General features: G+C 42.8%; 1 protein-coding gene across 4 annotated transcripts; it reads left to right on the top strand.

The window, feature by feature from the left end:
- The first annotated feature begins 5,795 nt into the window (after nt 1–5,795).
- On the top strand, nt 5,796–19,541 carry tlcd4b (TLC domain containing 4b). Of its 4 annotated transcripts, none has more exons than XM_021558117.3 (7): nt 5,796–6,355; nt 8,160–8,312; nt 13,525–13,614; nt 16,843–16,901; nt 17,014–17,108; nt 17,280–17,353; nt 17,454–19,541. In XM_021558117.3, the coding sequence occupies exons 2-7, from the start codon at nt 8,167–8,169 to the stop codon at nt 17,788–17,790; spliced, it is 801 nt and encodes a 266-aa protein (XP_021413792.1). In that variant the 5' UTR covers nt 5,796–6,355; nt 8,160–8,166; the 3' UTR covers nt 17,791–19,541. The 4 variants fall into 4 exon arrangements, with proteins under 4 accessions (XP_021413792.1, XP_090052811.1, XP_090052812.1 ...); XM_090196685.1 differs by having other exon boundaries at nt 5,993–6,355; nt 8,160–8,606; XM_090196686.1 differs by having other exon boundaries at nt 6,032–6,355; nt 13,969–16,901.
- The last annotated feature ends 5,079 nt before the right edge of the window (nt 19,542–24,620 follow it).

The following is a 24,620-nucleotide window of genomic DNA, read 5'->3' as shown; positions in this document are numbered from 1 at the left end:
TTGCAAAACAGCTCGAGCTCAGTGAGGTTGGATGGAGAGCATTTGTGAACAGCAGTTTTCAGTTCTTTCCACAGATTCTCGATTGGATTCAGGTCTGGACTTTGACTTGGCCATTCTAACACCTGGATATGTTTATTTTTGAACCATTCCATTGTAGATTTTGCTTTATGTTTTGGATCATTGTCTTGTTGGAAGACAAATCTCCGTCCCAGTCTCAGGTCTTTTGCAGACTCCATCAGGTTTTCTTCCAGAATGGTCCTGTATTTGGCTCCATCCATCTTCCCATCAATTTTAACCATCTTCCCTGTCCCTGCTGAAGAAAAGCAGGCCCAAACCATGATGCTGCCACCACCATGTTTGACAGTGGGGATGGTGTGTTCAGCTGTGTTGCTTTTACGCCAAACATAACGTTTTGCATTGTTGCCAAAAAGTTCAATTTTGGTTTCATCTGACCAGAGCACCTTCTTCCACATGTTTGGTGTGTCTCCCAGGTGGCTTGTAGCAAACTTTAAACAACACTTTTTATGGACATCTTTAAGAAATGGCTTTCTTCTTGCCACTCTTCCATAAAGGCCAGATTTGTGCAATATACGACTGATTGTTGTCCTATGGACAGAGTCTCCCACCTCAGCTGTAGATCTCTGCAGTTCATCCAGAGTGATCATGGGCCTCTTGGCTGCATCTCTGATCAGTCTTCTCCTTGTATGAGCTGAAAGTTTAGAGGGACGGCCAGGTCTTGGTAGATTTGCAGTGGTCTGATACTCCTTCCATTTCAATATTATCGCTTGCACAGTGCTCCTTGGGATGTTTAAAGCTTGGGAAATCTTTTTGTATCCAAATCCGGCTTTAAACTTCTTCACAACAGTATCTCGGACCTGCCTGGTGTGTTCCTTGTTCTTCATGATGCTCTCTGCGCTTTTAACGGACCTCTGAGACTATCACAGTGCAGGTGCATTTATACGGAGACTTGATTACACACAGGTGGATTGTATTTATCATCATTAGTCATTTAGGTCAACATTGGATCATTCAGAGATCCTCACTGAACTTCTGGAGAGAGTTTGCTGCACTGAAAGTAAAGGGGCTGAATAATTTTGCACGCCCAAGTTTTCAGTTTTTGATTTGTTAAAAAAGTTTGAAATATCCAATAAATGTCGTTCCACTTCATGATTGTGTCCCACTTGTTGTTGATTCTTCACAAAAAAATACAGTTTTATATCTTTATGTTTGAAGCATGAAATGTGGCAAAAGGTCGCAAATTTCAAGGGGGCCGAATACTTTCGCAAGGCACTGTATACAGTATTTGCTTGTTGGTCAGGAACCCTCATGAATATGTTCTTTATTACTGAATGGAGTTTCCTCTTTGTTCACTGGTTATTCAACCAAGATGGGCAGAATATAGCACAGCAGTGTGTCAGTCAGGTCAAACCTGCACAGTCACCAGATACAGATCAAATGAATTAAAGTGCATAAACAGTACACAATGTCTGTTCACAATTCCCATTTAGACTGTAAACCAAACACTGGCAGTGCTTTTGAACTCTACACCTGACCCACATGCACCACAGTGTCTGGACTGGAGTATCTGCAGGTGTTTTGCACCAGTGTTTAGACTAGTAGATGTAGCTAGAGCCCCAGGGATGTAAAGTAGCCTCTGGGAGTTGGGCTCCAGGTAAGCCAGGTGACAGGTGTGTGGGTGTCTTCAGGATGGAGAGCAGCCATCTCAGGCCAGAAGTGCTGCTCCACAGATGTGTCGGTGAGAGTCATAACAGACCAGAGCCCAGCTGCTTAGAGAACACATTGCGCCTTGTCTAATGGCTGCCCTTAAACTGTGCATGGCAGGCCTTGTGTTAGACGGTAAACAGGGTTAAGTTCTGCTTGACATTCATCAGGTCAAATGTATGGGCTGATATGTTGTTTGTGGTCATTGTGTGTGTGTCTGTGTCTATGTGACCTGTGTGCAATATTTGTGCTTCATGCTTTATATGAATGTGTGCTCTGCTTGGTTGTGTGTATGTGCATGTTTCTGTTAGTTGTGTGTGTGTGTAGGTGTTGCATGGAATAGATTGTGCATGGCACAGTACAATTTATGGCACCTTCTACCACCCTCCCTTTCAGACGCCTCCACACACGCCCCCACACACAGAGACCTGGCAAAATCTGTACTGCTACACATCTCATTCCAACTGTTTTACATTAATAGCAGAATATTACATCATGTGGAATAAACTGAATATACACACAGAATGTATTCCTTTGGGATGAGGGTAAAGAGAGCAAAGGAGTTTGGTAAATATGGTTTATAATTTGTTTCTTTGCCATATTCACTTCTTACATCATGAAATATTGGCGCTCATAATGCCGAGTTTCACAACCACAGGAGTCACTGACGACAATAAACACCTCGACTCCCTTCAGAGCTGCTGCCTGTATGATAACAATGATGCCATCTTGTGTTCCTCACCGGTACGACAAGGCCTTCACATATTTTGAAAGCTTTGTCTCGTTTTGGCCTTTGACCTTTCTTTTTTAATATAAATTACAATATTAATACGGTAATTTAGCATACAATTAGCATGCATGTTCCTTATATACAGGTTTTGTGGACATTTTACTCACAATCTTGGGCTTGTCAGAACTAAGCCCCAGGTCCAAACAACTGGGCCACTTTACTAAAACTGCTAATCTAATGTCATTATGGATGAAGTCAGCATGTTCCAGGTTAGTTTGTCCTCAGTAAAATTCTAGAATTGTTTCCATTTTTCTTTTACAAGTGAATTGGTACTTGCAATAAACTAAGGCTACTGATTTGCACCAGAATGAGCTATTTAAACATACATAAGCTACGAACAGAACCTTTTATATTCAGACAGTAGGCTAACGCAATTGAACATGGAGTTTGGTGTTGCATTGCTCACAAGTGACCCTTCCATTGTCTTTTCTGAACCACACACAAATCAGCTTCTTGACAAAAATGGCCATAAGAGAAAGCAGTGTTACCCATCATTCTCTTATTTTGGCTTGGTTGTTTTGTAAGTCCGTTTTTTCTTGTTTGTGATATATCGAGACAGTTATTTTAGAGCTATTATTATTCATATGTGTTGTTATCTGAGTTAGTTGGCAATGGGCATGTAATAATGTGTGCATGCGTGTGTTTGAACTCTCCGCTTCCTTCACACCTGCATAACCTGCATTTCTTGTCACACATCCAGACACAATTGACACAGTTGCCTTCCCAAGTATCATTATGCACTAACAAAGCTTTTCAAAATTCCCTCATGTTACCTAATTATGCCCATTAAGTGACCACTGACATTATGTGGTTATTTTCCATCAGCCACTAGACCGACTTATTTTACTCCTTTCCTCCCATCTCCTTTCATTCAGCCACATTGAAATCCCACTAACTTTCTCTCACATAATTGAGTACCGTCTTCTTGCTTCTGTTCCTACTGGGCAAAATAACCTGTCTCTTAGTCTCTACAGTACATGCGATGCACATTGCACTATAATTGAATGACATAAAGTACTTTAGCTGGGAGGGGCCTTTTCTTTCTCAGCTGCTGACCTCCACCTCTAGATCTTCCTGAAATCCAATCAAGTCTCAAACAGCTGTTTCCTCAGGCCACGGCCAAGGCCGTATGTATGTATGTGTTTCTGTCATAGATTTGACTCTCATCTCCTTTCTTCTTTTTCCTCAGAGACATGTTCTCCTCAGCCTGCCAATCGACGACCTTCTCCTGGGCTGGATGACAACTATCCAGGACCTCCATCCTCTTTGCCAGTGACATCACACAATCCACTCTCTATTCCCTATGCTTCCCCTGAACTTGACAGTGGTTCACTGTTCCTGTTGACACACACCCAAAGATTCAAATAGTATCTTGAAATCTACTCTGCCCTCCAGCTAGTAGTGCTTAAGATTCATTGCTTATCATTACTGAGGACACCCACAATTGGCACAGCAGTAAGGTGACACATTCACTGGATAATTTTGCTAGCATGAGCCTAGAATAGCTTCCTTAAAATAGCTACTCTCATACACATATCATTATCATGATCTAATGGATTTAATTATTTTAAAGAACTGTATGTTGCAAAAATAAGAGTGACAATGTGTTTAAAGAATGTGTTACTGGCAATTTGTTTGATTTGGTCAGAAATTAAATCTGTTTGACAGCCTTGATTGTGGTAGACACAGCAACCTCCCATCATGCACCAGGAGAAAATTATTAGAATGGTTTTGACTAGATGATATACAGCTATGGATGAAAGTGACTTTTTTGTAGCAGGTTAGTAGAATTTAAGCTGCAGGTTAAGAGAATGAGCTTAGAAGGTTAGGATAATTAGATGGAGGTTATGAAAAGGGTTAGGGTTAGCTAAAATGCTCTCTGTAGCCTATCTAGTCACAACTGATAAGAATTAACTTGTTAATACCACTGCTTAGTGCTGATAGAAACATGGTAAGACAACCAGGCAGCACTTTGGTGTCAATTATCTGCCAGTTATTCTACAGGCTATGTTCACAGAGCAGGCATTCTGCATTTTAAATATAATTATAAAAACACATCCACTGTGGTATGACCAAAGGTCAATGCAGCAATCTGAGCAATTCACATAGTTTAGCAGAAAGCAGATGTTATGGAATAAGCCATGTACTTTACCACTGTACCATACTGGACTGTATACTGTTTTCCTCATTTAGCTAAAAGCAGCCTTTATGGAATAAGTGGCTACATGTTAGAGGCCTGCCATAAGGATTTCCTTTATCTTTCTCTAGGCATACCGATAACAGTGGGCATGGCAAAGCACTGCCCTCACACAGTTTATGTAGGGCAAGTTTTGAATGTTGCCTGCACTCATGACCATGAAACCTCAGGAAGGGAAACAGTATTTCCCTTCAATTTTAAACTGAACGTCAATAAAAACACGTGCTACTCTGTGCAATAGTTCACGAAGTGTTAGATAACAAAAATGGCATTTGTAAAAATTCTATAACTGTTCTTACAATCCTGAAGTAGTTTTCATTTCATATTTCCATTGCATGTGATTGCATTATGTCTCCCAAGGACGTGATTTTTTTGGAAGACTGAGTGGTGTTTAATCTGCTCTGATTAGCAGTTCATGTTTGGTTAATCTTTGAAGCCCTTGATTGTTAACGATAGGATTACTTTCACCTGTGTCATCTGTCTCCATCCACTCTTTCAGCACTTTACTGTCTTTGTCACTGGATCTCTAGCCCATGGCCTTCTATTTACAAGAAGGCTCTAATCTAGTTTATAATCAATGCCAAATACCTAAGTGTTAACATGGGAAGTGCAGGGAACACAGGATGTTATGGCACCTTAATTGGGGAGGGTGAGCTCATGGTAATGGCTGGAGCGGAATAATTGGAATGATATCAAATACATAAATCACATGGTTTCCATGTGTTTGATGCCATTCCATTTGCGCCATTCCTGGCATTATTTGCGCCATTCCTGGCATTATTATGAGCCATCCTCCCCTTAGCAGCCTCCTGTGCTGGGGAAACCAGACAGACAACCTTGACTCAGGAGGATGACTCAGTAGGTGACAGCAGAGAGCCATACAATTACAGAAAGAACCACTCCTTTCAAAATAAATTGGATTCATAATAGCTCTGTCTGTAAAACCCTTTCAGTTTCCAATTATAATAAGGAAAATACACATATGGAATACACACATATGGAAATGTGCTCATGTAAAAAATGTAGCCTTGATTTAATTGGCCTATGGCAAGTGTAAAAATATGACCTAACTATTTGTGGTGTGTTATTCAATAGCTTGTCAAGCTGCCGGCAGTCCTTCGTGTTTTAGTTGTGGACATCATACAAATGCAGGGTTCATCATAGCAACGATGCTAACTAAGCCTTTGCATGCTATTGGTAGTGGTATCAGCTGTTCCATGTCTTTGTCATTGAAGAATATAATGCTGTAATGAATGTGGCCTTTGTTTATTGTGGGTGTGGCCAAACCGAGGGGTGTGAGCTAGAGGGCGGGTGGTATCTGCGTGTTCGCGTCACAGGTTAATGCTAGCTGTCAATTGGAAAACAAAACGTCTAACTCCAACTTTATATTTTAGGCAAAACTTGGAACTCATTGTGGCAGGGAAATTAGCCTGGAATCCGCAATTATCTAGTTACTGTAATAGTTATGCATGAATGTCGCTGCTTTCGTCGTATAGCCATTTTCACGAGGACGTACACTAGAGAGCTAGCTAGTGGGCTACTGCTAGCTAGCTGACTTGCTAAATTGGCTACCTAAGAAAGTGAAAGAAGACGGCAGCTGAACCGAAGCCATACCAATTTACTCAGACCTATGCGACTGATATCAGGTAGTTATTGATCTAGCTAGCCTTTCACTTATTTTGTTCACAACACAGTGATACATTGAGCTAATGCACTGCAATTTGTATGTAATAAACATCTAGCTAGTGACCGCAATACGACCCTGGTTGTGGCAGTATAGCACTGTTTTCTAGTCAATAGCTGTGCTCTCACAATTCGTGTAGCTAGCTTGGTTAGTCAACTTGTGGCTAAACTGGAAAGTGTACTACTGGCGACAATGTTTCCGAAAATCGAAGGATTGTACACGTTTCTTGTCGTGCACACGTTTGCTGTGTCACGCGCCGCAGAGAACAAGGGACTGTGCTGACAAGTTACGCATGATGATGTAGCTCTCTGCAACCGCAAAAAAAGAGCACTACACCAGACGGGAGAAGCTGTCCATTTACCAGTTATGTTTTAATATCCTCGTTATTTTAAACTCTAGGCCAGGGCAAGTAATTGTACTCATTAACCCAAGCGTTGGTGAGGGGATTTGTCTGCATCCCAAGACTTTATTAAATTGAAAGGAAATCTCATCACTTGTCAGTTGGCCTAGAATGCAGGTCGTAATTTTACCGTCATAGGAGCTGCATTTAGACTAAACCAATATTACATTCATTGTATTTTTGCACAATCTGTCTTCTAAAAACCTCAATGGCATATGCATTGCAGGAGAGAGGGGACGTTTTATATTTCCACTGGAACATGGGAAATTGAACCTCTATTTGTGTTGGTCGATATACCAAAAGGTCATAGTTTGCTGACAACAGCATAGAGTGCAGGAGAACAAGGTCAAAGTGGATGGTGGTTGTCGGTATGCAGGCCTTTCCCCTCCTAGGCAGTCAGAACCAGCTTGCCAGGTGAAGAATGCTAATGAATAATTGAAGCACATGCAGCATATGATCAGCATGCTCTGGAACAATGAGGCTTCTCTCAAACACTGCTATTTTATTAGTCAAAATGCTATCTGGGTAATACTACAAATTCCTGATTGCTTACAGAGTTAGGCCTATTCCAGGGAGAGCTGGCGTTATTGTATGGGCCACTGCAGTAGCTAAGCTACCGGTTTCCTGTGATAGTGTTGATCAGCTTGACACAATTGCCTGTCCTCACATCCATGCTCAGAGCACATGGAACTGTGGTTGGTTTGTAGTAGCCTATGTTAAACAGTGAATGTGTTTGTATCAGAGTAAAGTGGCATTAGGCTGTACTGTACCAATGCTCCTTTGTACTGGAAATGTGTGTTGATTTTGACACTAGACACCGAGTGAACATGGGGTGTTCCCTATTGTTCGGCTGTCGCTCTGTGGGTCCAGTCCTATTGTCTGTACATTTAGGCCAGGGGTACTGACTTACCCTATGAGGTTCTGAGCCTGCTGGTTTTCTGTTCTACCTGATAATTAATTGTACACACCTGGTGTCACAGGTCTAAATTATTCCCTGACTCTTGATAGCGTGCATTCACCAACAGGAACATCTAGCTCTTTACAATCATTTTTCCTTTCAATTCTTAGCCACAATTGCACATTTAATCCCTGTGCAAAATATTTGTCCAATAATGAATGATTTATTTTCTCTCGTTTCTGCTCTTTTACAACCATCTCCTTTTCAATGGCTCTCTCCCTTGCCCTCCTGTCCCTCCTTTGCCATCCTGTTTTGCTTCCTTCCATCCTCCACTTCTTCTCCTATTCCTTTCCCCCCCACACCCCACCCCCCTCTACATTCCCCCTGCCAGTCTAGGGGTATTGTGTCTTCTGTACAGTAACAGTACATGCCTCTCACCCTTCTCTCTCCTGGTGTGGTACACTGTAGGTGAGTGATGGAGACAAGAGAGTTGACTGTGGTGGCTGGCAGCTTCGTGGGGTTTCAGCTGCTCTTCTCCGTGGCCAGCCCGCTATTCTCCTCAACCTTCACCCCTGGCTACGGCCGCCTGCCCTCCACCAAGCTCACTGAGTGGAACTCCAGGTACAATACCCTTCCAACAGGCCTCTTAACAGGTTTCACATTATAGACTAGTATTGTATCGTTTCTGCTGTAACACACTTCTATCAGACATTAACGCAGGCACACTGATCTTAGGTCAGAAATAGAGGTTGACCGATTTATCGGAATGGCCGATTTTAATTAGAGCTGATTTCAAGTTTTCATAACAATTGGTAATCTGCATTTTTGGACACCGGTTATGGCCGATTACATTGCACTCCACGAGGAGACTGCGTGGCAGACTGCGTGGCAGGCTGAGTGCAGCAAGGAGCCAAGGTAAGGTGCTAGCTAGCATTAAACTTATCTTATAAAACCCAATAAATCTTAACATAATCACTAGTGAACTACACATGGTTGATGATATTACTAGTTTATCTAGCTTGTCCTGCTTTGCATATAATCAATGTGGTGCCTGTTAATTTATTATTGAATCCCAGCCTACTTCGCCAAACGGGTGATTTAACAAGCGCATTTGCGAAAAAAGCACTGTCATTGCACCAATGTGTACCTAACCATAAACATCAACACCTTTCTTAAAATCAATACACAAGTATATATTTTTAAACCTGCATATTTAGTTAATATTGCCTGCTAACTTGAATTTATTTTAACTAGGGAAGTTGTGTCACTTCTCTTGCGTGCTGTGCAAGCAGAGTCGGGGTATATGCAGCAGTTTGGGCTGCCTGGCTCGTTGCGAGCTGTGTGAAGACCATTTCTTCCTAACAAAGATCGTAATTAATTTGCCAGAATTGTACTTAATTATGACATAACAATGAAGGTTGTGCAATGTAACAGCAATATTTAGACTTATGGATGCAACCCGTTAGATAAAATACAGAATGGTTCCGTATTTCACTGAAAGAATAAACGTTTTGTTTTTTGAAATGATAGTTTCCGAATTTGACCATATTAATGACCTAAGGCTTGTATTTCTGTGTGTTATTATATTATAATTAAGTCTATGATTTGATAGAGCAGCCTGACTGAGCAGGGCTGGCAGCAGCAGGCTCATAAGCATTCATTCAAACGGCACTGTCCTGCATTTGCCAGCAGCTCTTCGCTGTGCTTCAAGCATTGCACTGTTTATGACTTCAAGCCTATCAATTCCTGAGATTAGGCTGGCAATACTAAATTACCTATGAGAACATCCAATAGACAAAGGTATATGAAATACAAATGGTATAGAGAGAAATAGTCCTATTATAACTACAACCTAAAACTTCTTACCTGGGAATATTGTTGACGCATGTTAAAAGGAACCGCCAGCTTTCATATGTTCTGAGCAAGGAATTTAAACGTTAGCTTTTTTACATGGCACATATTGCACTTTTACTTTCTTCTCCAACACTTTGTTTTTGCATTATTTAAACCAAATTGAATAGGTTTCATTATTTATTTGAGACTAAATTGATTTATTAAGTTAAAATAAGTGTTCATCCAGTATTGTTGTAGTTATTATTATATATAGAGATCACCTTCTGAGTCAAAATGCAAGCCGAGAATTACGTTCCGTTTTTTTTTTTTTTTACATTACAAAAGAAACGTACGCCAATACAACATTGACCAATTAAAAACAGTACTGTAGCAATGAGGTTTGTGCAGTAAGCTATACAAATCTTAAAATCTAGACAGAAAATATTTACACAAGAAGCAACCTAATATCACACAGTCAACCTCTGTCATTTAGTAAGTTCACCATTCTGCGATTTTCACTGTTAACGTTGCACAGTGTAACACAATAGCTCTTTGTCATTATTTATACACTATCACCTCATATTGGTTTTGCTTGAATTGCCCAATGCGTTGTTGTTGGGCCATTTTTTAAAATTATACTTCAAAATTTGAGGAAGGCTATATGATCAGACCGGTAATAGATCCATTGTTGCATTACTTCTGAGGCACAGCTGATTGAGAATACATTTAAATAATTTGTCTTTTATTTTACTGGGCAGATGGTGCCTGCATCTAATGGTCAGTCTCAGCGGAGGGAGAGAATAGCAGACTGAGGTTCCGCCTCAACATCCCTCCCCTCTCCCTTTCCTCCACTGACACTGACCAAAAAGAGACACCGTCTTCCAGCTGATGGTACAGTGCCTTGCGAAAGTATTCGGCCCCCTTGAACTTTGCGACCTTTTGCCACATTTCAGGCTTCAAACATAAAGATATAAAACTGTATTTTTTTGTGAAGAATCAACAACAAGTGGGACACAATCATGAAGTGGAACGACATTTATTGGATATTTCAAACTTTTTTAACAAATCAAAAACTGAAAAATTGGGCGTGCAAAATTATTCAGCCCCCTTAAGTTAATACTTTGTAGCGCCACCTTTTGCTGCGATTAAAGCTGTAAGTCGCTTGGGGTATGTCTCTATCAGTTTTGCACATCGAGAGACTGAATTTTTTTCCCATTCCTCCTTGCAAAACAGCTCGAGCTAAGTGAGGTTGGATGGAGAGCATTTGTGAACAGCAGTTTTCAGTTCTTTCCACAGATTCTCGATTGGATTCAGGTCTGGACTTTGACTTGGCCATTCTAACACCTGGATATGTTTATTTTTGAACCATTCCATTGTAGATTTTGCTTTATGTTTTGGATCATTGTCTTGTTGGAAGACAAATCTCCGTCCCAGTCTCAGGTCTTTTGCAGACTCCATCAGGTTTTCTTCCAGAATGGTCCTGTATTTGGCTCCATCCATCTTCCCATCAATTTTAACCATCTTCCCTGTCCCTGCTGAAGAAAAGCAGGCCCAAACATGATGCTGCCACCACCATGTTTGACAGTGGGGATGGTGTGTTCAGCTGTGTTGCTTTTACGCCAAACATAACGTTTTGCATTGTTGCCAAAAAGTTCAATTTTGGTTTCATCTGACCAGAGCACCTTCTTCCACATGTTTGGTGTGTCTCCCAGGTGGCTTGGGGCAAACTTTAAACAACACTTTTTATGGACATCTTTAAGAAATGGCTTTCTTCTTGCCACTCTTCCATAAAGGCCAGATTTGTGCAATATACGACTGATTGTTGTCCTATGGACAGAGTCTCCCACCTCAGCTGTAGATCTCTGCAGTTCATCAGAGTGATCATGAGCCTCTTGGCTGCATCTCTGATCAGTCTTCTCCTTGTATGAGCTGAAAGTTTAGAGGGACGGCCAGGTCTTGGTAGATTTGCAGTGGTCTGATACTCCTTCCATTTCAATATTATCGCTTGCACAGTGCTCCTTGAGATGTTTAAAGCTTGGGAAATCTTTTTGTATCCAAATCCGGCTTTAAACTTCTTCACAACAGTATCTCGGACCTGCCTGGTGTGTTCCTTGTTCTTCATGATGCTCTCTGCGCTTTTAACGGACCTCTGAGACTATCACAGTGCAGGTGCATTTATACGGAGACTTGATTACACACAGGTGGATTGTATTTATCATCATTAGTCACTTAGGTCAACATTGGATCATTCAGAGATCCTCACTGAACTTCTGGAGAGAGTTTGCTGCACTGAAAGTAAAGGGGCTGAATCATTTTGCACGCCTAATTTTTCAGTTTTTGATTTGTTAACAAAGTTTGAAATATCCAATAAATGTTGTTCCACTTCATGATTGTGTCCCACTTGTTGTTGATTCTTCACAAAAAAATACAGTTTTATATCTTTATGTTTGAAGCCTGAAATGTGGCAAAAGATCGCAAAGTTCAAGGGGGCCGAATACTTTCGCAAGGCACTGTAACTCGAGTTGCACCGTTATTTCTGCCTCATGCACATATTCATGTTGTTACTCCTATGAACAGAGAAAGTGAACTATTAAAAGACCCAAAACGCTAATAATAACAGCAATGCAAGCCTATAGATACACTTTCCTACTCATTCATTACTGCTGCAGTGCTTGTTGTAGCGCTGAGTGGAAATAGGAAGAACATTGTTTTATGGCTTATAAAAGTGTTGAATACAAAGTGTTGACAGTGCTAAGAACTTTAATGTGATCTCACTCATAAAACAGCAGTTCTTTGACATATTTGTTGACAGTCTCTCTAGTCATGGTTTTAAACATTTTGAAATCTCACAGTATCAATTTTGCTGTAGCTTTCTTTTATGCCTGCTACGTTACTGCCAATACAGTAATCTGAGCCACCCGATTGGCCAGCGGTAGGCCTATAGTGCACTTGATTTGCTCTCCAGCCCCGCCGGGAAGGCAGAGTTTGTACCTTCAGACACATGAAATGGTTCAAAATGGCAACAGTTCAGCTACTTGGCACACAGGGCAGCTGAATCGGTTGCACCTACCACCAACAGCCCGAGACAAATAAAATAGGAACACAAGGCTTTATCGTTGTTTAGTTTTTTTACAGAAAGGTTTGTCGATCGACTAGGAATGCCTTGGAGATCCACCAGTTGATCGCAATTCACCTGTTGGGGGGAGTCCTGAGCCTCAGTTCATACAGGGTTCATGCACACTAAACACTGCTACAGGATGTGTGTACCATGGCATAACAAGCCAAAGGTGACTGATAGTGGTTGAAGTTTGATACAAAGTTACCCTTCATTGCATAACGGCTCCCAGTGTGTCAGTGTGTTATTATTTATTCAAGCTTTGCTTGTAAAGGTACACAGAGAATATCTACAGAAAGATGCACAGCAGAGATGTAACCCTGAGGAGTAGGCTAAGGAACACGGCCTAGCTAGATGGAGGGAGGGGCTAGAGGGAGAGCAAATGCTCTTGCCCCTTCTGCTTCATAAGAGACTGTCTCAAATTCCACTCTCCTCCTTGGTCATGGCAGTTATGCTCTCTGATAGTCATGTTATAATGGTGACACTAAAAATAACAATGTTCATTGTACATTGGCTGGTTTGTGGAGCCAGCATTGCTAGGCCTGTGGGACAGCTGGTGTGCTCAGGGTCTGGGGACTGTGTGTGCTGGTGAGGGGCGATAAGAGGCGTGGTAGCACTGGAGTTCTCTTCACTAGCCCAGATATCCCAGAGGTCAACGAGACCTGAGCAGTTTTACACACACGCACACACACACACACGATTCTCCTTCAAATTAGTTTGATTGCCAAGGTTCCACACGGCCCAAATGAGGTTTCTTCATTGTTTTCTCAGTGCTATAAAGGATGTTACTTGAACTGTTTATTAGTATTACTGCTGCCGTGGTGCTAGTCTTGCATCATTCTCTGCCATGGCGCTGACTGTCTCTGTTTCTGTGTGCTTGCCCAGATTGGTGTCCACTGTCCATGCCCTGATCGTGGGCCTCTTTTGTCTCTACATCCTGTGGTTTGATGATGCTGTCAACGCAGACCCCGTCTGGTAAGATGAACTTCATTACTGTCTGCTTTCTGTCACTCTAGCAGCCATGGCTACTAGCCTACCCCAAGAGGGTGGGAAGGATGATGCTGCCATTCCCCACTGTCAGAGAGAAATCTCGGTGGAGTCTCCAGAGGTGTAGATTCAGTGGATGTGTCCTTTCATTGTCTTTTCTATGTTCTCTCTCCTACTGCTGACTGTGATTACATCATTGTATCCTGAAAGAGAGGAATGGTAATTTCCCCTTCTCCCTCCCTCTCCCTTCTGTTTCTGTCTTCTACTCTCTTTGCTCTCCTCTTTCTGTCTTCTACTCGTGTTTCTCTCCTTCTGTTTCTCTTCCTCTCTTCCTCTGATCAGACAGGCCAGAGTCCTGCCAACAAGGCTCCCTTTCATAGCAAACAACCCAGTCATCAGCCCAGTCTTCAGCCCCCCCCTCCCTCTTCCTCCCCCCTCCCCTCCTGGTGACTGTCTCCCCTGAGTCCCCCTGACCCCCAGCAGCACCCTGCGTCTCTGGCTGTCTGATCAATACAGCACTTCCCTCGCTCTCATTGTCTGTCTGTCGCTGATGTAGCGGAGAAAAGGGGAAGTGAAGGGCCAATGGGGAGGAGTCCTGCCACCCCCCCTTCATCTGCTCTGTGTCCAAATGTCTCACATTTAGACTACTCTCTTTTTCCTTCTTTCTTTGTTGTTCCTTTACTCTCATAGGGTTTGTTTAATAGGGGTGTAATTGTTGTACCCTCCCAGCCCAAGCCATGTTGTCTTGTTTTTTTCCTTTGTTTTGGTCTTTGTCTGTGTAGTATTGGCACTGTCCTTTTGTCTCTTATGTATTTGCTTTCCTGCCCATCTCTTTTAGTCTCTTACTTTTCCTCTATTTAGACTGGTAGTCATGTTATTTTGCTAGCGCAGTAGCTAGTTCCTCTTATTGCAACACTGAATGGCGTAAGCATTAAATCCTCAGACAATCTGATTGCATTACAGCATCATTTAGACATGCCACAGACTGGCATTGTGCTGGGCTTCACATAACAAACCGCCCACAAAACCTGCATTGTGACAGATTCAGCTTCTTGCAACGTCACTCTGGCAGTTCTGCCTGGGTTTTGTCGTCATAATCCAATCAATCCAAAGCGTTTTCCAAATCCGCCTCCTTCACATCGCTTGATTGGTTTATCTGAGCTTTAAAGGTACGATGTAGGCCTCCCGGGTGGCGCAGTGGTTAAGGGCGCTGTACTGCAGCGCCAGCTGTGCCACCAGAGACTCTGGGTTCGTGCCCAGGCTCGAGGTCCGTGGGGCGATGCACAATTGGCCTAGCGTCGTCCGGGTTAGGGAGGGTTTTGCCGGTAGGGATATCCTTGTCTCATCGCGCACCAGCGACTCCTGTTGCGGGCCAGGCGCAGTGCGCGCTAACCAAGGTTGCCACGTGCACGGTGTTTCCTCCGACACATTGGTGCGGCTGGCTTCCGGGTTGGATGCGCGCTCTGTTTTAAGAAGCAGTGCTGCTTGGTTGGGTTGTGTATCGGAGGACGCATGACTTTCGACCTTCGTCTCTCCCGAGCCCTACGGGAGTTGTAGCGATGATAGTAGCTACTAACAATTGGATACCACGAAATTGGGGAGAAAAGGGGGGTAAAATTCAACAACAAAAAACAAACAAAACAAAAAAAGTACGATGTAACCAGTGAGTGCAGAATACAGACTCAATTGGTTTAAAACAATAGAGTCCAGTGATGTAACCCCAGGTGTGGTTTACTGTAACATTAAGATCCCTTTATTGGTCAAATACACACAAGGTCCAACTGAACTGTGACTTCCACTTTTTAACCCAACACCTCCAAAAGACTCATACATACACATAAATATAGAGGTGCAGGGGACTACCACACTGGGCGCCCGGGGAGCTGTTGCTGGGGGGGTTAAGTGCCTCGCTCATGGACACAACGGCAGGCAATGGAATCTAGGATTTGATACCAGCAACCCTCCGGTTGCCAGCTCACTTCCCAACAGATTTTTCCTGGCAGACCCGGGATTCAAACTGGCAACCGTCCGGTTGCTGGCTCGCCTCTAACCACTAGGCTACCTGCTGCCCTGCCATACCTGGATCAGTGATGGAATCTGAGAATCTTTGGACCGATCTCATCCTGACCCCTCCTGTTGATCTGTCTGAAGTTTATCTTAGCTTTAACAGTTTCACAAGTTTATCTACGAATGGCTTTGATTCTCTATATGGTTGAATAGATTATTAGGCTTATGGGTGGGCTCCAGGATGTACAGTAAACATGAGGACGTGGAGAAAAGATTGGCTGCATATGACATTGATCGTGGCTACATGAGTGGGGTTCAGAGAGGATGTTGCACTCAGACATACCCGTTCAGGGTACGTTGGGGTAGAGGTGAGGGAGGGCGGTAGAGGTGAAGGAGGGCGGTGTCACGTGGAGCCCCCCTCTGATCCAGAGAGCACGTCGTGGTGAGCTGTCACAGAGAGCCATGACCCCGCCCTCAGCAACAGGATACATGTGATGGAGAGCGAGGACAAAATCAGTTCGTGTCACTTTACTGAGACGGACACACATTATGACCACAGTCACTTAGCAGATGCTCTTGTCAAGTGCCTCTTGAACTCTAGTCGACACCCAGGCCTAGGCAGTAAATGTGGCCCATGTGATACGGTGAACTGATAACCATGGCGTTGCCCAAACCTTGTCCAAGCAACTGAGTCGTACAATCCACTCCTACAGTCAAGAGAAGTGGTTCTCATTCTTACAGTATGTGAGCAGTAGCCTGCATATAGTACATGTACACACATCCTGACACGTATTTGTCCATGAGCACACAATTACACAAGGGTACAGCAGGCAAACAGAAACACACCCTCTGTGTGTGAGCACAATGCATTTGTCAACACAGTGCTGTTTAAACTGGACCTTCCCTGGACTACGGTATGTCAGCAGTAGCAAGACTGACTCTTGACATGGCCATGAGAAAAATGTGCCTATTTGAATGCTAGAAAAAAGATTGTAGTTAGAAGTTTCATTTTATTTAAATGAACTCTCAATGGAGACCCCTGCAGTGGACTTCACTAATACAGTATGTAGAATGTTTTGTGGACTTCACTAGATTTCTGTGAAATCGTAAGTAGCTTTTGTTTCTGTTTTACAGTAGTTTTACTGCATTAATCTGTAATGTGGCAACTGTTATTCTGAAAGAACACTTTGTTTTGTTTTTGCTGTACAGGGGGGAGCCTGGACTAGTGAAACTTAATGTGGCCATAACATGTGGTTATTTGCTCTATGGTGAGTCTCATGTTTATCCTCTTGTATAACAATAAACCATCCACATTTCCCTGTAGACAGTAGATTAAAATAATAAACTGTGTGCTAACTACCCACTTGTTGTTCTGTGTAGACCTTGTGCTTCTGGCCACTAACTGGAGCACAATGGGGGACAGCTTTTTTGTCTGCCACCACTTGGCGGCGCTCTATGCATATGGATATGTCTTGGTGAGTCTGGGGGAAAACCATGAGCACAGTGGCTAATATTAGATGGCTCTTTGGGTTTTGGTATTGAAATACTCACGTCTTCTTTCTAAAGATGTGTTGCACATTTAGTCTGTTTTTAGTTTATTTCTGCCCATGTCTGTTTGTGGTAATACGTCTTTACGCTCTCTGCAGTCTCGTGGCGTGCTTCCCTATTTCGCCAACTTCCGTCTAATTTCAGAGTTATCCACACCTTTTGTGAACCAAAGGTAAGCTAGCTCCACTTTTACTATATATGAATGAATACTGCTGTTTATCAGCCCCTACCTCTGTCAGTGTTGACATTATTCCGTTCTCCTCCACGTATAGGTGGTTCTACGAGGTGCTGAAGTACCCTCGCTCGGACCGCTTGGTTGTGGCCAACGGCATGGCCATGGCAGTGGTCTTCTTCATGGTGCGCATCTTCGTCATGCCTCCCTACTGGGCCCGGGTGTTTGCCACCTTCGGAACAGAGGCCTTTGAGCGCTTGGGCATCGGTGCTCAGGTGGCCTGGATCACATCCTGTATCGCCCTGGACATCCTCAACACCATCTGGATGTACAAGATCGCCCGCGGCTGCTACAAGGTCATGATGGGCGCCAGCGGCAGGAAGGCCAAAGAGGTCTCCCCGCTCAAGCAGAACCATGTGAATAACCACACAGACTAAGAGATACTGGCCGGAGGGGGGAGATAGACAGACTCTGTGGAAGGGCGACAGGAAGGACTTCAAGGGCTCTTATAGCCCCTGCTAGCTCCAGCCTTGCTATTATCTCCATACCCAGAAATCATGCAGCCGAATGGATTCAGGTCCTCATCAGATTCAGCCTCACAGAATGAGACTGGTCCCACACTAGCTTCTGTACCTCAGTGTTTCATCAATGGTATGGTGGTACCCTGGCTGGGTTTGGTTGGAGATGACAGAGTAGCTGTTAAGTAAACTCATTCTTGTTCACCTTCAACTTCAACCCAAACTTAGTCATCTGAAGTGCCTGTGATGGACAGGTAGAAAGCAATAAAAGAAGAAACTGTACTCTGGCTCTGTCAGAGACTCCCTCGGCCATCATCCTTTACCCTTTTCAGTTCCCTGACCCGTCCACCCAGAGGGGAGCCTCCTGCTTTGCCGAAATAAATGTGCTAGTTTGACAGACCGAGACACCGCAATGCCTCTTACTGCATTTGCTGTGGCCTCCTTTTTATGAACACCACCTACATCGCCAGCAGACCGGTCCCCCTCTCACAGCAACAGTTCGGATTGAATCACCACTGGATTTCTCATCCACAGCCTGGATGCACATCCAGGGGAAATGGAGACAGGGATGTGGGGATTGGATCCTACCGCTGCCGCCAACTCTCCGGAATCATTGTTTTTTTATTGGACGCTTTTGCCTCATCTCGTCCAGGGTCTGGCTGTGCTCTGTTTGTGTCTCTGGGATCTCAGTTATCCCATTTGTTCCTCCTGTTACTCAACCTCAAAACCAGGAATTGACAACGCGTCTTAACTTCACTACACTATCATAACCCTCTGTCACAGCGGAGCGGTTAAATCCATCCAGTTTGATGCTTCTGTTCTACCTCTCCCCTGCCTTATAAAGACTTGTCAGTCCCTCCATATGAGAATAATCACAATGAGTTGTTTTCTCCTTCTGTAAAGATGTTTTAGCCTTTGGAAAGATCTCATCCATTATCTCTAGTTCAGTGGACTGGAAAGGACGTTTTCTCTGTTTCTCTGGAGATTTTCCCAGCCGCTGCAGTGTAACACTACTGTTAAACACAACCCTTGTTCTAGTGTCTATCTAAGGTACCTCTGGGGATTTTAACTTCCATTTTTCTCCTCTATTTTCTGTGTTCTATTGAGAACTGAATTTGGAACAAGAGCGGGTCCCTTTAGGGGGGGAAGCATTCTCCTGTTTTAGGTGCTGTTCTGCCTACAGAGTGGCAGCCATAGGAATGCTGGAAATGTGATGTTCCCAATCGTTTCTATAGATATTCATGTAAGATCAATTATGAATGACCTATCTGACAAGAACAGCCATACGCTGGCAATGTTGTACTATATGTGTAGCCATGTAAAGTCCTACTGTATTACTCAGTTGGAAATCTTCCTTTCAAATCAAGTTGAATTGATTGATTCAAATCAGAGCTTGTTAAGGAAACGTTGGATTATGATGATTTATACTCTAGTTTGGATCACTAAACAGGATAAATATGAATTGCATTAATCTATGGGTTCCTCTGCACTTCATTTTAATCAGTGTATTTTATGTGTTTCACCCAGCTGTATTGAGTGCATGTTAAGTGTTTTGTTTTCTGTCCTCCTCCCTGTCCCTAAAGCGTTGACGTCGTTTGGGACGGGGGGTCTGAAATGTTTGACTTTTCACTGTGGAATTAAAGCACACTCCCCATGGTGGAGCAATAACCTTTTGAGACCCTCCATGTACCACCTAGGAGGGTTGTATTGTCGTGCCTTTACGCAAACAGGAAATCTTAATGCAGTCCGGTAGAGATTAGCATGACATTTTAATGTAAAACTGCTGTTTTTCTTTTTTTCTCACTATTGTAATCTCTTCTCTCTATGGATACTGTTATGTATATATTTTTGTACCCTGCACAATAATGAATCCAGACAAGTATTCTCCAAAGTGGACCCCTCTGTAGGGCCTGCTTGTTTTTCTTCTGAATACGGGAGCAGGCCTCGATATGAATGTTGTGGTGGTTCTAGTGACATTAGGAGGAGTGCGAAGTGGCTTAGAGGCTGCTGGTTATGGCCAGAATGAAGATGAGATTGGAAATGTAATTATTGTCATGTAGTTAGTTATTCAGCTACTTCAGCTCGGTTGAGAAGCTAGTGAGATTCAGCTCACTCTTCTCACCCAGTCCTCCAATACTTCAAGCTGTGAATAGAGCAACATGTTTATCATTCATCAGTCAAGAAAACAATATTTTCAACTGAGTACATGTGTAGCCTGATGATGAGATTTCTGGTTCACCAGTAGGCTGTGGTGTGCATTTGTCTGCTTCGGATGCCTGTGAGAGAGGTTGTACTTCTGCACAATGTCCAAAGTTTGTACAAGCTATTAATTGGATGTTATGTGTTTCATTGGCTTCAGTGTGTCTGTGGTGTGTTGAATTGCAATGTAGACCTCTGGGTGATTTAAAATAGTTTTGGTTTTTGGAAATGAGGAAGTGACACGGCGGTTTCTGTAACATCATGCCCGAGTGCACTTGTATCCGCAAGAAATAACCGTGTGGCCTTCTATCCCTTTGAAAGGCTAACATTGTGTATTAAGAGAAGGTACAGATGGACTCGGGCCCTGGTGAGAAATGAGGACATGTTGTAGCTCCTGGAAGAACTGGTAGAACCGTTGCATTTATTTCAGCTGCATTTCATCTCTTGTGTAAGGTTGAACTTAGCAGCGTCTCAAGACTTTTAGCCATTTGATACTACATGCAATGGATTAGCCAGTAAATAACCTTTGACTGAATCCATGAATTCTTGCCCCAGCATTTGGTGGACTCTCTCGGGTAGTCCTGCTTCACCTGTGGAGCAGATCTGTAGACCGCAGCAGTCGCATCCTTTCAGTCACAAGGAGGTGCGGAGATGGAACAAATTAAGTCAAGAAAATAACTAATATTCATGATGGTGATGAAACGAGTGAACATCAACTAATGAGGAAAAAAAGCATAGATCAAATGTTGCCAGTGGGTTTTTGGTTGTTTTTTTTATTATTTTAATGCAATGACATTTGTTACATTATTTTCTGAATATTTTAATGTGAAAAGAACAATACACAGGCCTTAGGGTCCCTGTCTCAACACCATGTGATTTAGATTGTCTGTCTACAATGACCACTACTAATGATGTCGTTGTAGCACTGAAAGTTCAGAATTACTTGAAAGTTTTGCTCTTCAATAAATTTGAAGACAGAAAAAAGATTTGTCTCAATTGTTGCTTTTTGGCTTCAGATTAACAATTCAAACACCATTGACTTTCAGGTATTTTGTTTACACTGGTGCACACAAACTGAGACAATTTCATGAAAATACTGCATGTTGGATGCATCGTAGTCAGAATGCGTACAGCAGTGTTGGATGGTTCTAAGCCTTCTAAGGTATGTTTGGATCTGTCCAGTCTAGCTAGTCCATAACATTTTAATTGTTACATGCTTCGTAAACAACAGGTGTAGACTAACAGTGAAATGCTTAGGTATGTACATATATGTAGGGCTACTGAGTGGCAGAGTGGTCTAACGCACTGCATCTCAGTACTAGAGGCGTCACTACAGACACCCTGGTTCGAATCCAGGCTGTATCACAACCGTCCGTGATTGGGAGTCCCATAGGGCGGTGCACAATTGGCCCGGCGTCTTACGGGTTTGGCCGTCATTGTAAATAAGAATTTGTTCTTAACTTACTTGCATAGTTAAATAAAGGTTACATTAAAAAAAATGGAAAAGGGATAGTGACTAGGCAACAGGATATATAATATGTGCCAGCTACCGCTCCTCTTCTGCCCATTCTAGAGGAGTTAGAGAGAAAGAAGCATCTGCACCACTGTTTGGCTCTGATTGAATCCAGCTCAACTGTGTGCGCCGGTCAAGGGGCTGGGTCACAGACTGGGCCTGGAGAGCGTTACCAAACATGGTCACATGAGACTCAATGAAAGTCTTCTGCTACACACACACACACTATGTCACCTACACTAGTGCACAACATAAATGCACAGACGTCAGTGCTTGTAATGTTTTTGTAGTCTGACTGAATCTGCAAATCTGTTGTTGCTCCTTGGATCACATCTGTTTGTTTACTGTAAGTGGATAGTGTATTTAAACACAGATCTGATCGTTTAGGTCTATAAGTATTAGTGAAATCTCATTTTCCATTTTTACATCTTCACAGCTTTCAGCAGTTGCATTCAAGCTCCCCATGTCTTTGGCCAGCACTATTGAGCAACATAGCAACTAACAAAGGCAGTATTGGGATGTTTGAGGAGGTATTTGTGCAGAAAGCTTTCCCAGCCTTAAAAAAACTACTCTGAAATCAACATTCCAGACTTCTGAGAGGCTATTAAAAATAACTGATTTTTTTTACAAGGTACTTGAAACCCTTAACAATTCAGTGGGGATTTAACATGACTTTTAACCAGTTTATCAAATAGCACTTTGCTATACTATACTATACACAAACACTTTATAAAAGCACCCAGACACTTGGGCATTAATTCACAAAAAAATATATTAGTCAAGCCCAGATTTCAGTCCTACTGTACATAGACAGCCCAAATGATGATGCTAAGAACCCAGCCTTCTGAATTCTTCTCAGCCTAGGTTGAGGAGGCCTTCTACCCTAAATAGCCAGACAGAGTGGATGAGGGTGTGGAGAGGGGGGAGCTGGAACTTTGGAAATGCCCCTCTACCATCCAGAACAGCAGTTTTCTGTCTCTCGCTGCTTCTCCATCTTTCTCAACAGTTCCAGCTACACATGTGCACATTTCTTTGCTTTGTCAAATATTATGACTTGCACAATTTGTCTGCCTCTTGAATCTCGTACCTCTCCCAAAGCCTGTCTTCTCATCTCCCTTTGCCTGAGCTCTGTTTGTAGCCTTAGGTGTCCTTCCTACCAAGGTGTACTCTCTCTAATGGCTATTTTCTTGTGTTTCTAATTCAGTTTGAAATTAAAGTTGTAATGTTATCCAAACCTTGTCATCAAGACTCCATGCAACAGTATTTACCAGCATGTTAGCGTTCAAATAAACAGACCATCATAAGAGGTTTCCAATCTGGAGGTGTGGATATGTTCCCTATGCTTCCTCTCACTGTAAATGACCCACAAAAGACCCACAGCACAGCAAATAGGTAACAGTGGTTCATTATCAGTTTGAGGGATTCCACTTTCACATCACATTACATCTGGGCTGCTCCAGCCAGTTATGGCCCTTCCTTCTCCCGCCATGCCCAAATAAAGTGTCCAAATTCCTCCCGTGTGCCTCTTCTCTCCTTGAGATGTTTATAAGACCCTTGCTTGGTCCCACACTCAGCTACTTTCTCTCTCTGTGCTTGTGCGCTTCTGTATTTCACTGACAGTCTGTTTATGGCCACGTTACATAAGGCTCCACTATAATTTTAGTTTGTCATCGCAGCCTCATACCTAAAGTAAGACTTTAAGGTGAGCTTTAAAGGGGCAATCAAGCTTAAATGAGTGTTTCCTTTGATTCTTGAAGAATGTAACTCATAAATGCCTCATGAGCTTAGTTGTAATGTACTACCCCATCAGAACCCAAAATATAAGCCTTTTATACTCCAATGTTTATAAACAAATTCAACGTAAACAAACACTGTAATACCTCAACATGGTTAAAACTATAATGTTGATACCATGGATGGTCAGTCCTTGCATCCATAGGCATGCCTATGAATTTGAGAGTGATTACATTTCTCCAGCCCCATCCCTCAGCTTTTTTTTTACCAAAACAGTGGTTATTGTTTCAACTGCTGATTGGCCCTTTATGGTGTAAGAGCTTGTTTGTGAAGATAGGACTCAATCTAAGCTTTGCTTAGTGTACCTTTTTTTTCTGGTCATTGTTTGTTAAAGTGTGTACTCAGATTCACAGTGTTCCTCAAACTCTTCATGGCTATGTCCTGTTATTAAATGTCAACTATTGGGTTATAGCGTAGTTGTTAACATTGTTAATGGTGCTCAGTAGTTAGATCAGTAGCTCAGTAAGAGTCTACGCTTCATAACCTCTTGGTTTATACACTATAGACTACTGTGTGTAAAGATGTCTGCCAAACTCAAACGTCTACTACCACTACAGCTAGCCTATCAGGCTGAAACTCATTTATCGTCAAATAATGTGTGACCTTTTCCACACAAATGCAGTGTATTTGCAATCGTCTGAGCTGAGGCATTATTACTCTTCTCAACCCAAATCATTTACTTTTATAATGTTAGCAGGTCTGTGATCTTCTAGAAACCATTATAAAACAGGTATTTCTCCACTGGTGTACTGGTGGAAATAGTTAATTTGTCTTTGTCGCAGGCAGAGAAAGTCCACCGGACTTCCACTCTTCTTCATTTGAGATGCCCTGCAAAAAAACACATTGGTGTCCCAACGATATGCTCCAACGTGTAATTACACTGTAACTGGAATTAGTCATTAATTGTCCATCATTGTCTAGGAACCTCCATATTAAAAAACACTTGGAATCATGTGAGCTTTGCAGACCGTTTCACTGCTGCTCTACCATACTACTCTTGGCATGTTATCATCAACTTGATTGATTTAAAGTAATCCTGCCTGTATTGTTACTGGGTCAGGGTGTTTGAACTCCACTATTCCAGCACTCCCACAGCCCTCCACCATAACCCCTTTCCCCATCCTCCATTCCCCTCATAGTGCTTTTTCCAGAACCTTCTCCTCATGCCCTGTCTGGTAACGCATTACCACCATATGTGTGGGAGAGTGAAAGTGGGACAGGACAAACAGCAGTAGGGTGAATC

Source organism: Oncorhynchus mykiss, chromosome 13 (genome assembly GCF_057628025.1).
Source record: "Oncorhynchus mykiss isolate SJ-2025 chromosome 13, ASM5762802v1, whole genome shotgun sequence".
Taxonomy (NCBI): domain Eukaryota; kingdom Metazoa; phylum Chordata; class Actinopteri; order Salmoniformes; family Salmonidae; genus Oncorhynchus; species Oncorhynchus mykiss.
This window is presented reverse-complemented; position numbering and strand designations above follow the sequence as displayed.